Source organism: Pygoscelis adeliae, unplaced genomic scaffold, assembly GCF_000699105.1.
Source record: "Pygoscelis adeliae isolate BGI_AS28 unplaced genomic scaffold, ASM69910v1 Scaffold7, whole genome shotgun sequence".
Classification (NCBI taxonomy): Eukaryota; Metazoa; Chordata; class Aves; order Sphenisciformes; family Spheniscidae; genus Pygoscelis; species Pygoscelis adeliae.
The window spans coordinates 891,469-908,445 of record NW_008825268.1 but is presented as its reverse complement, the minus strand read 5'-3'; the positions used below and the strand labels follow the sequence as shown (position 1 = coordinate 908,445).

The following is a 16,977-nucleotide window of genomic DNA, read 5'->3' as shown; positions in this document are numbered from 1 at the left end:
ACAAGCGATAAACAGTCATTTTATGATGACTTCTACTGGATGCAAATCCAAAGCCTTTAGGTATTTTAATACTTGAGTAAACTCATGTCCCTCTGAACCTGGGGTGGGGAGGGAAACCCGAAGGCAAGCGGTTTTCTCAGCAGCCCAAGAACAAGTAAAGGAGCAGATAACATTGTAGTAAATGCCTCTAGCAGCCAGTTAATCATTGTACAAAACTATCTCACAGCAATAAGTCACATATTTCCTGCAAGAAGTTGGCAGTTGTTTTGAATGCTTACTGCCTGCATACTTGCAGGCACTTTGCATGTGGTTATCTTGAGAAGAGATTGCAGGTCCCCAGCTCTCTTATGTGACAGGCCAACACAGGAGGTTAATGGGTCTGCTATAGGTCCTATAGCTCTAGCTCCCATATAATCTTTTAGCTCATGCAGTAGACATGCAGGCTTTTCAGTAGAAAGAACTCCTAAGTCTAGTCTGTACTTCTGGTCCAAGGGAGACCCTCATGTCAGGACAGAGGGACCATCCAGCCTACTACTATTTGCTGAACATCCTTCAGTGCTTTCTGATGGACATGAAATCCGTTCCCTGTGTGTTTTCCACTCAGTTTGGCCACCAGCTGCGGCCAGGGTAATAACTCTGAGGAAGTACCATGTTGCCAGCTTTCCAACGCAGACCAAAATTGTCTTGCCGGAGGGGCAGGTCCTCAACTGTGAGAGATTTGCTTCTCTCTATTGCATTTGGCAGAGATGCGGTTTATACTAGCTGCAGATCTGGCTCAAGTTGAGCAGAAAGGAAGATGATCCAAAACTTTTTGATCGGCTTCACCATTCAAAACTTATTCTGGTCCACACATAGTTCACGCTGCACTGCTCTGTATAACAGGCTGTTAACTCTGGCAACTCAGCACATCAAAAGCTTCTCTGTCCTCCCTCATTATTCCAGAGATGAATGGTACAATTTCATCTTCTCTCTTATCCTTCTTAAAGCGTCTGAGAGGCACCTGTATTGAGAACTATCCGCTATACACTGAACATTAGCTAGAATCACTGGAATGAATAACAAATACCACAGCTGGACAGCAATCTCTAGGAACAAAGCTCATAAACCTAGGGACTCTTTTTTTTCCCAATAAATAAATTTTCTAAGTTCTGCTGCATTGTCTGCATGTAAACACCTGCAGAACAAACCAACACTCATATTTAACCCAAGTCCTGCCAACCCCAGTCTCTGTTCCACCATGTGTAGTAAAATAGGGACAGCAAATTTTACCTGCTGTAAAACCTATAGTTACCATGACAATTCAGGTACATAAAGAGCACTGAAAACAAAAGATTAGGCAAACTAAACATGGACCATTTATACTAGAGTCCAAAATTCCCTCTTTTATTCAGACCCTTGGAAAAAAAAAACCCACACCACAAAATAAAATTATTTCTATGCCATGTGAACATGGTATTAAGGAGACCAGCGCAGCTGGTGAACTCCACCAGTCAGACAAGATGAGCTTACACAAAGCATGAAGACAAAAGCCACACAAACTTACATATCCTTATTGTAGCAGGGGTAAGGCATGGCCTGGACTTGAACAGCTATTTCCTCTGGATTCTTGCCAGTCTGTAACTCAATAATGGCTCTTTCAATGCTGTCCTGGATATAAATAAACGCCCGGCTGTAAATCTGGCTCTGGGAGGTGGAATTGTGCGGGCCCACTGTCCAGATGCGCTCCCTTATTCTGTTGGTGGTTTGCGTGATCCTGCTGCTCATTCGGATGGTGTAATTGAGCACAGGAGGGAGGGCCAAGTCCCTGTGAACTGAGCGCCCAGGGCTGCTATGGCTTGAAGGCAACTTGAAAATGATACCTTGGAAAAGAAAGGGAAAAGGCTTTCCTTCAGAGTCGACGGCATGGGAGTGGTACACAGATACGTAGGAACTCCTCATTTTTATAAGCCTTTTCTACATTACAATCCATCATTTCATTTCGTTGCTGCACAAATAATGCTCAGATGGGTAGGCTGCTTATCGATGGTCTAGAAGTAGAAACTATACATCATCGCAGCTACTCGTACTTTCAAATGTGACCAGTGATTCTGGGTGCAAAATACACCCCCAGAGCCTTTAAATTTTTCCCACTGAGCATTCAAAAATCAAAGGCTCTCAGAATAACCAGCTGTATTTGGAAAAATCTTGCTGTTAACATGGACTGTCACACATATGTTCGGTATGTCACTCAGCACACGCACCTCTCATGAATGTGCCCAAAGGTACTCTATCAATAGAGCTCACACAGTGATGCCGTAACATAAAAACCTCAGGAACATGGACTTGAAAATTGTTCATGACCTATACACATATTTTTGTGCCCACACAAATTCCCGCAAAGCTGAGATGTCTAAGAATATAAAAGCTTTGTGAGTTCCTGTTAGGAAATGGCATGCTGTAGATACAGTTTGACAGACAGGCCTTGTTTTCCTTTGAAGTGTCTCTTTGAGTAGAGGCAATACCGCAGAAGTTTTTCTCTCCAGAATATTTTTCTTGATTATTCCATATATAAAGCATATGATGGAATGGAGGACAAACATGGAAGAAAACTGCTTTTATAGGAATAGACAAATATTATCAGGGTCTGGAATTCCAAGAAAAGAAAAGGTTTCTATCTACCTTTATACCTCAATTATGAGGTATAAAACCAAACAGGTCACAGGACTTAAGTAAATCCTAATTGAGGAGATATTGGGCATACTTTAAAAATTAAGACACATTTGTATGATTCAAATTAATCTAAGTTCCTATTCTCTACTCCCCCCGGCCCCTCTCTGCGGTCTGATCTGAAGCTGCAATCTGATCCCACAAACGTGAAAAGTGTGAATGAGAAGACCCAATATAATATTGCAGTGTTTGGCTGGAATGTCTCAAGAGCTTCATGGCCTTCTAATAAATTGAGCTGCCTCATATCTTTCTCGATTAAAGCATCTTTTCCCATGGGGGCCTGAAAGAAGGCAGCTGTCATGAAGATCTCCTAAGGGCAGTGAAATTTCATTCAAACTGAGAATTAACCAAGAAAAAACACCAGTAGACCAAAGGCTTTCTATACAGACAGCAGAGGTGTAAGAGAAGAGGAGGTATAAAAAGGAGAGTGTAAAACACTGCCATAAGGAGGTCTCAGTGTGCAGGTCCCACACACACTGGCTCAAAATCGATTGCTGTGTGGTGGGAGCTGTGACCACAACAACTGCTGGTGGAAAGCCAAGCTTCTTATGCTGGACTCCCAACCTGTACCAGGCTAACTTTAATTTACGGGAGGACTCGAGACTGTCACATACTTGCGAAAAGCTCATTCTTCAGAAACAGCTCTTTAGCCACCATTTCCATTTCCTCTAAGTTTCTGACTGCCTGAATGCGATTAAATGAGACACAGGAGGACACATTTACAGCAAGGGTAGCTAACGTATTCAGCTGATCGACAATGTCAGTGTTGTTCTGTAATTCCAGCCGAATATCATCTGGAAAAAAAAACACAACACACAAACAAAACCAGTAGCATCACTACACATAGCAAAAAATCCATCACATCATTCCGCTCTTTACACTAACAATGACACCAGAAAGGAAGATAAAAACCCATCATACTAAAAATTAAGTGTAAAATACATTTCTGCACTTAGCAGTGCAATGAAGGCATGTTGTTGACCCGATTTTTATGTTAATCATTTGTAATACGCTTGTGAGTTTGCCTTTGGGAGGATGCCAGCAATGGGATGTGACAGCCATCCCAAATCAGAAGTTGCTACTAACCTGCTGAGGTTTTAGACTCACATATGATGCTCGCCATTCATTCCACATCTTATGGTTTTTGATGTAATCAACTTGTCTGTTGAGCTGCTCTGTCTCAGGGGAGAATGTGCTTTATACAAGCACATCAAGGAAACGTTATGTCTGTTGTGCTGATGTGTGTACTAAACCTGATAATGCAGTTTAATAAAGACACTGCTGTTTCCTGGCTGTTTTGAAAGGTGACTGCATAATGCAGTGTAACTAATATGGAGCAGCTGCTGCAGGCACAATGATTTTATGGGGAGTTAAGAAAGGAGATGCTACTCATGAAGTAACACAGGGGTCATCACAAACAGTATGTAAATATCCTTCTGACTGCAATAGACTACAACCACTCTTGGTTTATGCTGGGTTCTGCTGGCATAACCCAGATTCATGTTGACATGTATGGCCACTCATTGAAAAAGCGGGTAGGGACAATAAGACCAGCTAGGAAGGGACTGTGATCACTGTGCTGTGCACTAACAGGGGATATATCCACCACCGCTGTTAGCTGATGATTCCCACAGTGCAGATCAGAAACTCTCACCTTGAAGGACCATGCAAGACCACCAGAGAACAGCAAATTCCAGCAGAGCATCTCCTGTAATGATGCCTCTGGCTTCATCAGCCTGGGTACCTTTATCTGATCCCTTGCTTTTCTGCTCTGGAAAACTTTTACGTTGAACCCTGATGTGATGCAAGTGAGCTCTCCACAACATTTCCCAGCAGAGTCCCAGGTAGCTCATTTGAAGTCATAATTATGGCTAAACAGTGTCCTCCAGTGGCCACACTCAGCTGCAGAGATTCCCATCCTACTATCCCTTCAACACTCAAGAGAAACATCTCTTCATACAAGCCCTTTATTTTCTAAGAGTCTTTTCCCATACACCACAAGATTTTTGAATCACAGCTGAGATTGCCTTGCACTAAAGCATCTGATACTGGCTAGAGAAGAGCAGTACCAGAGGATGGCTATGGTTTGGTGACTCTGGAGCTCCCAGACCTGAAGTACAAATAGGAGGGCAGCAAATGTGGAACAACTTACCCAGTTCATTTATTTGACTCAGCAGTTCAGCTGCATCCAAACCCACCATCAGCTTGATAAAAACCTGCACAAAGGGATTCTGCAGGGTGTTCTATCAACAAGCAAAAAGAAAAAGCATCAGTTTGACCAGAAGCGCCTTGAGCTTATTCAGTGTATTTCTAAAATACAGACCAGCTGCCTTCACTGAGCATTTGTATGACACCCTCCTACTCCTTTCCTGATCTTCCATATTTCACTCTGTGTATCAGGATGGGGAAAAGTTAGCAATGAAAATGTCAAACAGAGCCCTGTGAGTCCAAGCCAGTGTTTTTTGAAGTCAACAGAAGATGGTTATTGAGTCTCCACCAGGCACTAGAGTCCCATGGAAAAATCATGGATAATCTTTGTTATTCTAAAAGTGCAGTAAATTTCATTTGTGTCTGTTTTAAGTCCTGTGAACACAGCCAGAGCACAATGGGTAGGCCACCAAAATTTAGCTTGGAGACCAGCAGACAGATTTTTGTTTGCTGAATAGTTCATTATTCCACCAATGAGTGCAGTCAGCAGAGAATATTTCATTTCACTTTTGCATATTCCACTCTGGATTTTCTCGCACTGCCACGGAAATTATAATTAATTCCAGACACTGAAATTAATTTCTAATGTTTTAGGGTTCCAGAGGTCTCATTTTCATAGTTTCCTAAGAAAAGGAGACAATTTTTACTGCAGAGAACGGGAAGCAAGTATGTGAAACATTACAGCCTACTGCTTTCTGTATCCAAGCAAGGCTAGGCTCCTTAGGAGGGGAAAAAAAAATTATTTACATTCACTGAGGTACAAAGGCATCTTCTAGCTCTTACGTGTGTACCCAGAGCTACATGCTTATTATAGATACTGTTTCATTTTCTGAAAAAGTCATTTCTTGCCTGGTCTTGGCTGGCTGGATCACTCCATCAAGCAGAAAGTTAATCTACAAACTGAAGAGCGTTTCCTGGTCCCTAGCCCTCCAGCAGGCCTCAGCATGGCCAGTGTCGGGGAGCATATTACAAATAGATCATTTCAGAAAGAAGATTTGCATGGAAAGGTGCGTCAGGATTATTTCTGTTACGGGAACAGGCAGGCAGGCACAGAAACTGTGAAGTTCAGGACAAAAGCCTGAGAAGGGTCTCCCCAGCTGACCTAAGATGTCCCTGAGGTCGCTGGAACCCCAGCTTATTTCAGTGAAGAAATCCATCCTCCCTATTCCATCCCGCGAGAGAGACAGGGGAGGTAGGATCTCATACCTTGATCATCGGAACTGTCTGGTTTAACTTAGTTAGTGAGTTCATGATGACAGGAGACTTGTCCAACCACTCCTGGGACTTCAGGGCTAGATCAGCTATCTGCTTCAGGGTTGCATTAGACTATAAAAAAGCCCACAAGATATAAGGATTCATTTATTCATTACCTTACAGCTTTTAAACAATAAACAAATCAATAAAACAGCTAAGACCAAATTTGCTTTCTTTAGGATTTTTCTTAGCACCCTATCACTGTTTGGCAAAGTGCCCCTTAACACACTGAATTTGGATGCAAGTATTTAAAAATATGGCCTCATATGTGACATTTGGAGCATGTCTTGGATATCAGCTTTCCTTCTACCACTGGTCTACTTGCGAACAAGTATTGGTTATAGCATTTGTCCTGGGAGACATCTCTCTATTACTGTCTGAAAGTACGAGGGTGAAACTTCATAAACTGAAGGCCTTAAAAAAATTGTATTATAAATATTAGACCAACGGCAATTTTTTGGAGGTAAGATTCATTCAAAGACAAAAGATGACTCATGTGACCAGCAATGCAACTACGAAAAGATAATTTGACTAATACTCCAAACAGTGAGAAAATAGACTTCTGCTTCTCAAAGACACAAGCCCGTGCTAGATAAATTACAATCCTTTTGAGCGGGCGTATCCTGATGTACTGTAAACAGAGACATACCTTTCCCATGATTGCTCGAGTTTCTATGGTATCTGGAGTATAAAGGATCTTCCCAAGCACCATTGGTTTTAAAAAAGACCAAATCAAAGCTCCAGTTGGGGTCTTGACCAGGTCCAGGTAAAAGGATAAGCAAAATGGTGCTGCAAGGGGAGAAAAGCAAACAAATTGCACAGAGCACAAATAGACCAGACATGAGAAAGCTACCAGTGTATTTTTTCCCATCTGCCCAGTTCGTTGCTGTGTACAGTGAATGACTTCAGGGCCCTCTTCACTGACTGATATAACGTGTCTTGACAAAAGCAATCCACCCCCAAGATGTCCTGTTGCCGAACTCAAGACAATAAGAGTCTCATTGTTCAAGCCAAGATTTTCTGCTTGAACGTTAAATGGAGTTTCGTGAACTCAGAGGTGCTAATAATGTCAGTACAGTTGGAAAAAGTACATATCAAGAAAAAGCAGCGACCTGTCAAGCCCTAAGACCAGATCATCAACAAATAGGAAACAGTGCAGTGTCAAGCACTGCTCTGCTACATAGGCTGTTTTCCTTTTAACACTTATGGAAATAAACCACCAATAATTAGGGCAGTGCAGATCTTCAGCTAGCATAAATCATGAGCACTTACAGCCCTTCAGAGACATATGGGGGAACAGCTCAGCACTGGATCTCTCTGGAAACAGTAGAGTTTGGCTCTGAAATGTTTTTGCCTTAAGGAAAAGCCAGACTTACTGGAGTCATGAGGAATCCCATATTTCCTCATCATCTTTTGGACATAGACATCCTCCACAGAAGAACTGTTGCTTACAGGGTCTCCAAAATCTGGAAGCAAGGACTCAAAAAACAGGGGTGTGATCTCCTGGTTGCAGAGAACTTTTGACATGGACTTAAATGTGCCACGTGTTATCCTAAAGTTGTTTGGTTTAAATAATGCCTGCAGAAAAGAAAATGCAAATAAATCCTGCACGCTAAAAGCAACCCATTCTGAGAGGAAAAAGAAATAACAGAATTAGAAGGCAAGGATTAAACATTTTTACACTGCTTTCTTATGAGAAGTTTGTCTCTACAAAAAAGGGACTTTCCATGGAAATCATGCTTTCATGGCTAACCTCTGCTATGACAGAGGTGGTAAATTCATTTCCAGGTATGAGATCCAATGTGGGAATTGCCTATAATGTGTGCCTGGTGACACATATATACCCTGGGTTACAAGACACAATTTGTCACACAGATGTGCACATCCCCTATCCCCCTCTAGTCCATGACTGCACATGGTTCTGCAATGTGCAGGTAAAGTGATTACTAGAAACGGTTCCTGTGATCTATGCTGTCATTGACTATGGATCAGAGAGGGATTGGATCCAGTGCTGGATGAAGTTAGTGCAACCTGAAGTTATTGCAGCTGTCGGAGCAGGACTGGGTTTCTACTGAATGTTTTGGGCAGTCTTGAGGCTTTGGGTGTGTTCTAATGCACACTAAAACTAGAGCAAATTTTTGCTGTTGACTTAGGTGGGTTTGGATAGCCTTTAGCGGGCAGTTCTCCACTTCCTTTCACAAGCTGACCCCTTCCAATACACTGGTATATTTTGTTGGAAGTCTACCCTCCTTCAAGGCAGTTATTTATCCCCTGCATTTTTCTTCCTAGTGTCCCTCCCACAGCACGTGTTCCTAGTGTCCCCTGTCATGAGCACACGATGGTCCCACTGCTCCAAATCAAAGCTCTCCCAGGAAGGCAACATATAAGTTTGATAGAGATTCTTCTTAGGACACCACTGCTTTAAAAAATAATCAATAATCTATGATTTAATGCACCTTTGGCTTCTAGGGTAAGAAATGCCTGTGGAAACTGTTCCAGTGGTGTTTTGCCTCCAAAGCACATGCAGGCTACACGTACCTTAGTCAGTGGCACATTTCTAGACTGCCGGAGCTTCTTCAGTGAGTGAATAGCTTGTAGCAATGGATCAATGCCAGGTTCAACCTGGTGTCTGAAATATTTCATTTTTGTCAGAAGGCCTAACATCTTGTCCACGGGTTTCTGAAGTTCCTCAGGGAAAAACATCTACGAGAGGCAGGAAGGAAATCAATTATGATTAGCAGGAATCTGTGCGCACATGCATGGTACATGCCCATACTGTGTTAATTCCAAGACAAAGATTGTGGGATTTTCAAAACTGTTAGGAGGCTTAGGGAGTGGATGTCCCATGGGAAATGAATGGGATTTGTATTCCTAAATCCCCAAGCGCTTTTGCAAACCACTTCCCTGAATATTACATATTCCAAACAGTGCATGTTTCCAAACACCTACACTTGGGAAATGTGTATCAGATATTGGCTGGGATATAATCTGAGTCTCTAAGAGGTAGCATTTCACCAACATAGATGTCAAACACTATGAGTGACTTTTGACCTGAGCCAAATTCATTGGCATTCTCATTTAATAACTTTTTTCCCCCAGGATCACTTCTGTAGCATTTAGATGTATTCAATATGCACTTCTCTGTGAATGTTATTTTTACGTGTTGTTTATATAGTTGCATGCGCAGGATATTTGAATCATTTAATAACTTGGCAGTGCCAATTAGATTGGGAAAATATATTTTACAGGACTTTTTCCAGGGCTTCCCTTTTCAAGGAATAAAAAAAAAAAATAGCCCAGCACCATATTTTTGGGAAGCCTGAACTCCGCTGGGAATGTTCAAGAGGTTGTGACAGCATATAAATGATACTAGCAGATAGGAAGGCATTTAGAGTAGGTCCAGTGCCTTTAAATGAGGTTTGCTGGTTTACACCAGCTGGGATCCTCATTTATATCCACACTGTCACAGCATGGATATGCAATAAAAATTACTGCATGAGCAAAGCCTGATCTTTGGCTTGGGTAAATCAGCATAGCTTCTGGCCACTGCAATGTATTTTATGACCTTTCAGCCACTACATGCAGCAAGGACTATAGAAAGCACTCTACAAATCCAGAACTAACCTTGTATAAGAAATTGTAAATGTCTAAGTGTCGTAACAGTGTGACCCCCAGGATGTAAGTCTCACGAGTCCTCTCTGAAAGAGACAGATTGCAGAACTCCTCCGCTACTGTTTGCAGCTGTGGGTCAGCAGGACGGATGCGACAAGACTCCAGCTGGAGGATCTGGGAAATGAGCTGTGTTTGCACAAAGGAAGAAAAGATTTGTTAGGGGGTAGACTGCTCACTCCAGTATGCACGGATTAATCTTGCCTTGCTGTTGTTCTTTCCACAGCATCATATTTCAACCCTGAGAACCAGAAAATGCCTACCCATTACTCCCACTCCGAGGGACAAATCCTAAGGACTATGTTTTACTGCCCAGCTTGCACAGTAGTAAAAGCTTTTGTGGCTTCAATTTCCCATTGACTGATGCATGTAAAGTTTGAAAAAGAGAGCTCTTTGGGGCTCAGTCCAAACAAGATGGTTGGGAAGGGGAAAAGCATCTGGAGCTCTGTTTGTGCAGGAGGCTGAGGAAGGCAAGCTCATCTCTCATTATGGGAGGCTATTTTTGGACCCCGAGTGCTCTCATGAATTGTGGTTAGAAGTGTGTTTTCCATCTGGACTGCAACAACTCCTCAGCACTGAGGACCCCACCAAGGACCCCACTCAGTCCTCATTAGTCTGTTATAGTGAAATGTGCCCTTGCTACGGATCGGAGCAACCACTCACCAGGCAGTGCATGGCTGCTTACCAGCTACTGGTGACAGCCAAAGAGACCATATGGCTCTTGGTCTCCAATGGCTGAACTGACGTCAATGACTGCTCTTACTGCATTTCTGATGGCTATTTCGATCCATAACATGCTATGCCATCTATCCCTGTGGGATCACCTACCTCTCTCCGTGCTGTCACACATGCAGTGATCTGCTTAGCTGCATTCACTATCAAATTCTGGTTTTAATGGTCTGAGAGGTAGAAAGCAACAAGATCTCCCACCAGGGTGACAGCAAACTTACCTGACTGCTGTTTTCTGGGAGAGATGCTTCCAGGAGAGCATCGATACTGGCTGTGGATATTCCTGATGTGTTTTTGAGATCCTCTTTGAGCTGGTCCACATTTTTAAACACATCTCTCAACTTTTCTGTAAAGAACAATCAAAGAACAATTGAGTAACAGCTTTCTCCAGACATACAGTAATCTCAAGTACACAGAGAGGACTTTAAGTAAAGTATGGGAGTGGGGTACATCACTGCTGATTAAAAAAAAAAAACACAAACAACCCTACTTGCAAAATACAGTCATATTTCCTAGGTTTTACAGTCTGATTTGTGGGCTGAAGTTGACAGGTCTAGTGATAGCAAAAGTTGCTCAAATACAAAGACTTGGGACTTTCAGCACATAGGACTTTTTAGGCAGTACAGAAAACAAAAGTGTGGTCTAGAACAGGCTCTAGAATTACCCTAGATAAAAAATCCCAAGGACTTGAGACATGGTGTACGGTTATTTCATTAATCCCACTTCTTCCTGGCAGGTAAACAAGTCTTGGGATTTCCAGCAGAAATTATGATATCAGTGATGATGTTTACCAACATTGTAAAATAAATACAGAAAATTACCTTGCTTGCTAGAATCTGTTAAATTCTCAGTGATGTTCAACATGGAATTCAAAGTAGTCATATACTGAGGAATCTCTTGAAAGAAAGCAATTTCTGGTACATTTTCTTGAAACCTAAATTGGAAAGACAAAACAACCAACAGAATTGGGAATATAAAAAGAAGGCAAGAAGCCATTTCATCATTTCATAAATAGAATACTAAAGCAGTCTAACTCAGAGGAAGAGCCTCACCACTTGATTTGTGTCTGGATGTTTGTGGCATCCCCAATCAGTACATTTTGAAGCTCTTGTAAAATTCTTCTGTGATTCAGTACGTTGGTCACAACTTCATTGCTCAGTTCAATAGCGCGGAGCAGCTGCTCACGAGATTGACTTTGTTCACACAGTTCTCCAAAGCTAACATTAGGGAGATGGCAAATGTGCTGTATTGACTTAAAGCTCTCATAGTCACAAAGAAGTGTTGTCAGATCCCGGAGACGAGATATCTTCAAAGGAAATTTTGAAAAGGAAGACAAATGCACAAATGCCAGTTAGATGACAGAATTATAAAAGGCAAATTTTAAAGAGTTCAGCTGTCCCTTTCCATATTTCTTTAGGATTAAAATTTTAATATATATTTTTAGTTAATTCAAAAGGTCTCCAATAGAACAGTCTGTAACAATCCTACATGAGTTTGTAGCAGACCTGGCTACACGATATTGCACAGGATCTAATAAACCTTGCAAGCCTTAACATATCATTTCCTCTGCCCAACACATACATAGCAATACTCGATTTGGACTTACCTGTTGACCAATTAATCTTCCCAGAGACCAAATAAATTTACCTTGTGCAACAGGTTTAGTCTTTCGGACACCACCTGGTCATCTCTACTACAGCATATGAAATGGAATTGGCTAGAAGCCAGGACTTATGCACCTGCCAACCTGTGTAAAATTATATCCCTTTGCCTACTCTGCTATTACGGGCTTCCCTCTTGTCTGACATCATTATTTACATTATCAGTCTCTTATGGCAAGAACTGTTCCCTGTTTTGTGCCTATAAGAACCTGTCACACTGAGGCTTATCATATTATTGTTACAGATATATTAAGCAGCAACAGCATTGCATACTGTTATCGTTTTTTAAAAAGACTTTTAAATTCTATTTCTCATACAGAGAAATAAATTGCATGCATGCTATCAGTATGTATGTATGGTGTAAGAAACATTTTATCCAAATGAGGCATTGCCAAATCCAAAGCTGGTGAGGGAAATCCATGAATCAATATTGCTTAATCTCAGAAACCATTATGGTGTTGTGAGACATCTAGGGCTAAGGGAGCATGGGGGGACTTGGACTCCAGTTGTGGTGGAGCTAGTGTTGGTATAGCTCCTTAGGCATAGTGATAACTAAGTTAGTGGTGCTTATAACTGCCAGTTGGGTATCCAAAATTCCACTGATATTCAGCAGGGCAGAGGTATCTAACTGCTATTTGTGCCTTCGAAAACTTCTCCCTACATACTTCTCAAATGAAGCTCAGGCATCCTGGAATGATCTCAGCTCTGCAAGGTGCTTTGCTAAGTCTCAATGTACTGAACTTAAAAAAACTACTGGTGCACTGATTTATGAGGAATATGCTGCCACTGGCAACCTATGCAGTGCTCATCCTTTTGGGATGGCTGGTGGAAAACAGAAGCCATTCTATCCCACAGAATGGGAGGACAGGACATCTCTACCCTCTCAGAAAAATGGGTGTACACTTGGTAGGGACTTATATAAGAACAAGTTCCTCAACCCAGTTTAATGGTGACCTTTAAATATAGGCAGCAGGCAGAAAACAGAGTTTCAGTCCTAGTTTTTATCAGCTGTTCTTTTAAGAAACTTTTTTCCATACACTCTTTTTCAAAACCTCCATTGCACAGTCATGTATCACTGCAGGATGTCCTTCAAGTCAGCATTTTGAGCAGACTCACTTTTAGCTTCAGGAGCTCTGGTATGGATGAATGTTTCTCAGAGGTATTATTTTGCATAAAAGAGTTCTTTTTCAGATGAGTTTGCTTCAAAAGCAGTGTGATGTTTTCTGTGCAAGGAAGAAAACAAAAGTTACTCGAGACAAAATCGCCAGACTTGCAGAAACTTCACAGATGGGAATATCGGCACTTTTATTGAGGCGTACTGAGCATTGCTATTTTCCACAAAATTCACATGGCTCAGGACCTCTGAAATCACAGAACAAGACCTAGGTTGTAATCTGGATTGTAATGGATCCAGTCCAAGGAGGTGCTCTGGTCCTAAAGAAATCCACCCCACACTGGTAACAGGACTTCTGACAGTGCCCTTCAGAGCACATGTGGTATCTCTATTCTGTGAACAGATAAACCTCTCAGGTTTTACAATAAGCTCATACAATGAATATCTATGTGAAATATCATGTTAACTCTCAAAAATAACTGCTGTCATCTTACGGGTACATAAAGCTGTGAAGGGAATATAGGTTTCCATTTGTAAGATTTCTTTATCTGAGTGTCAGCAACCTGTCATCACATAGCGAAGAGTAGAAGTGCCTTTTGGATAGAGTTGGATGGAAAACTTATATCTGCAATGTGACATAACTCAAACAAAAAAGGAGTCTGGCTTCCCAAGGTCTCACAGCTCTAGTTAATTGCCAGCGGATAAAAACATGTAGTACTATTCCTTCCCGTCATTAGACGAAACACTTTGAAAAGACAGGCACAACATATTCCAGCTGAGGTCCCACAACATTAATGAAATCATGATTACCTGTCAATTTGCTGTTTTCAACTTCAGTGGCATTTATTAAACACATCAGGTAAGGGTTATAGCTGTTATTCACTGTCACCTGTAAGATGGTGTTTTCAAATTCTAAAAACAGAAATCTGAAAAATATGAAAAATAAGAAAAACCTGTCAGCTGTTTCTTGGCAGTGTAAATAAGAATTCCAGATGAAGCCATGCCTCCCATGACATCTCCTAAGTGGATACTCTCCCAATTTTATTTCATCAGTTCTTTTTGCTGTTATCTCCCAAAGCTGTCATTCACTCTCAAGCCATATGTATAAGAAAACGCACTTGAAAGGTTCACTGTGGATGCAAGATATAGATGGAAAGGCATGCCTAGGGGAGACTGAGAATCAAAAATTAGAGTCGTACCACAAAGAAGGGGTTTCTGAAGAGTTTACCACTGGTGGCAAGCCTCCTACAGGATTTTGCTTCCACCATGAACTGATACATGCCAACACAGAAAATTTTTGCAAGTCTCGCTTTTAGCTGTATGTTCAGTTCAAGGAGAAATTTCCTCTTTTTCAATTTAACCCACGTTAGACCTAGTGTCCTAAATCATGGTGATTTCAGGCTTAAGGTGCTCCACTGGAAGAAAATAACATACTTCACATGCTGGAATGAGGATGGTGGTCACTACCCATAAATGCAATTACAATACCCAAAAAGCAAACTCACCGTGTGATCAAACTGGCTGGTGACAGAGTTTGGTCACTTTGAGTCCAAGGTAGGGTCTTGTTGTACAGGGTTTCTGCCATGACAATGAAGTGATGAGCAACAATGTCAATCACACTGTCAAAACTAGTTTTGTTGGAGAGAAAAGCTGAACTGGAACTTATATTGAATTCATTTAGCAGATCAGAGAAGTTCAGCCTCTCGAGAATGTAGCGAGTGGCTTCTATGATTTCTAGAACTGACATATCGTTGGCAGAATTGTTTACCACTGCTTCCAACAACTTTGCAAAGGCAGCTGCTTCGGTTAGATTCCTTTTGGTGTTTAGGAAACTGTCAAGCACATCCCAGACGCTTGAGTAATAACTCCATTTGGTGAGGCTGAAGGCACCCTGGAGTCTCTGCAGCAGGTCATTCATGTGGAGCTCATCCTGCGCCACACTGAAGAGTGTGGACAGGTTATTCCAGCCTGCTAAGCTATCAGAAAAATGTAGGGAGTTCAGTACTGTTTCGTTCAGCATGAAAGGAATGAGCATGTTCAAAAGCTGAGATGGGAGCACACCACCCACATCTTGGAGTGGGACGGGGCAGGAGGCATTACTCTGCAGCAGCCACGCCGTGAGAGCAGTCAGAGCTCTCGCCTTCTCCTGTACCCAAGAGTTTTCCAGCTCGGAGACAAGGTTTAATTCGGAAAGGAAACTCAGAGAAAACTGCAGAGACTGGATGATGCACGACAGCTCCTTGGAAAAGCGTTCACTGCTGTTCTTGTAGACAGCAGCAAACTCTGGAGACAGTTTCAAGTTTGTTAGGGCAAGCTGGAACATTTTTTTAAAGGTGTCATTGCGCATTGTTATACCCTCCGTGCCCATGGAATCAAAGAGGGGTTTGCAGGGGCTCCCAGCTAGGGACTCGCTTAGAGTGGTATTTTCAAACAGCATCTCAAGTGTTATGTAGAGCATGTCCTGAGCAGAGCAGTTCTGGGGCGTCCCATAACGATTGTTGCTGTTCTCTAGGAAAGGACTCAAGGCGAAATGCAAGAACTCCCAAATTTTTGCCTCTAGTGAAGTATTGTGCTGTAAGGAAGACTGGCTGAACTCCTGCAGTAGAAGATGTGTTAATTTATAGGCAGGGTTAATTATTTCTTCACTGGAATCTTCACTGGCACTTGTATAATGAAGGATTTTCATTCCTGTCCTCAGAAGTTCAGACAAGCTTTCAAAGGTTTTATTGTCAAAATTAAAGAAAAGATTCAGTCTCTGGGTATAGTTACTGTAAGAATCAAATAATAGGTTGATAGTTTCAAGCTCACTGATATTATAACGTTTCTGTAAACCTTTTAAAATTAAGATACTCCTTTGCATGGCTTGCAAGTATACGGAGATGTTGGCTCCTCTGGAGTCTTCTTCACCATACAGCTCAAATATGGAAGATGCAAAGTTTACCAGCTGCTTCAGTTCCTTACTGAAAGGAAGACTGGAGTCATTTTTCATGGTACTGAACTGATTTTGCAGTATGTCTAGAAGTGACTGGGAAGTGAGACTGTCTATACTATTCCAGTTCATGGACTGGAGTACTTCAGTAATCTGCCAGAAAGCACGAAGTTCATTTCCATGCCTTCCATGAGGGGAACTCTGGAGTTTCTGCATTAGCTTAGACAAAGAAGAGATGAGCAGATAATGATCACTGGTATTCACCTTTGCCATGGCAGCAAGAAGCTGCTCTACAGACAAGAGTTGTTCTGCAAAATTTTCAGAAGTTACAGGGGTCAACAAAAAGTCAGAAAATAATGATGACACTTTTTCATTTGTGCTGAGATAATTTTCAATGTCTTCAAGCGAGATTGCATGAAGTGCAATCATTTTGATCACCTCCCGTGCTTTCTCTGTATTAAAATGAGTCCTGTTTAAAATTATCTGATTCCAAATCACTGCAGCCATAGTTAGAACATCTTGATTTTCTTTTCCGTAGGGATTAGGGTAGAACAATCCTTCACCACCAACTTCATGTAGTGGAAGTATTTCTTGAAATATTCTTTCCAAGTCCAGCGTGCTGTTTGTGGCAGAAGTTGAATTGAAAAAGAGTTTTAATGAATGATACAAATCATTAAGGTCTGAGGATTTAATTCCTCCACTAGAAT

General features: G+C 41.7%; 1 protein-coding gene across 1 annotated transcript in view; it reads right to left on the bottom strand.

Annotated features, from left to right (window-relative positions):
* Positions 1 to 15,664, bottom strand: part of ABCA12 (ATP-binding cassette, sub-family A (ABC1), member 12) — a 54,695-nt gene extending 39,031 nt beyond the window's left edge. The window contains exons 1-14 of the mRNA XM_009329640.1: positions 14,847 to 15,664; positions 14,152 to 14,267; positions 13,344 to 13,450; positions 11,619 to 11,872; positions 11,388 to 11,500; positions 10,788 to 10,912; positions 9,793 to 9,966; positions 8,707 to 8,871; positions 7,545 to 7,746; positions 6,818 to 6,957; positions 6,121 to 6,240; positions 4,859 to 4,949; positions 3,321 to 3,500; positions 1,544 to 1,859 (exon numbers count right to left, since the gene is read on the bottom strand). Of these exons, the coding sequence (XP_009327915.1) occupies positions 1,544 to 1,859; positions 3,321 to 3,500; positions 4,859 to 4,949; positions 6,121 to 6,240; positions 6,818 to 6,957; positions 7,545 to 7,746; positions 8,707 to 8,871; positions 9,793 to 9,966; positions 10,788 to 10,912; positions 11,388 to 11,500; positions 11,619 to 11,872; positions 13,344 to 13,450; positions 14,152 to 14,267; positions 14,847 to 15,664 (2,921 nt within the window). The remainder of the gene's footprint in view (positions 1 to 1,543; positions 1,860 to 3,320; positions 3,501 to 4,858; positions 4,950 to 6,120; positions 6,241 to 6,817; positions 6,958 to 7,544; positions 7,747 to 8,706; positions 8,872 to 9,792; positions 9,967 to 10,787; positions 10,913 to 11,387; positions 11,501 to 11,618; positions 11,873 to 13,343; positions 13,451 to 14,151; positions 14,268 to 14,846) is intronic.
* Positions 15,665 to 16,977: the final 1,313 nt, after the last annotated feature.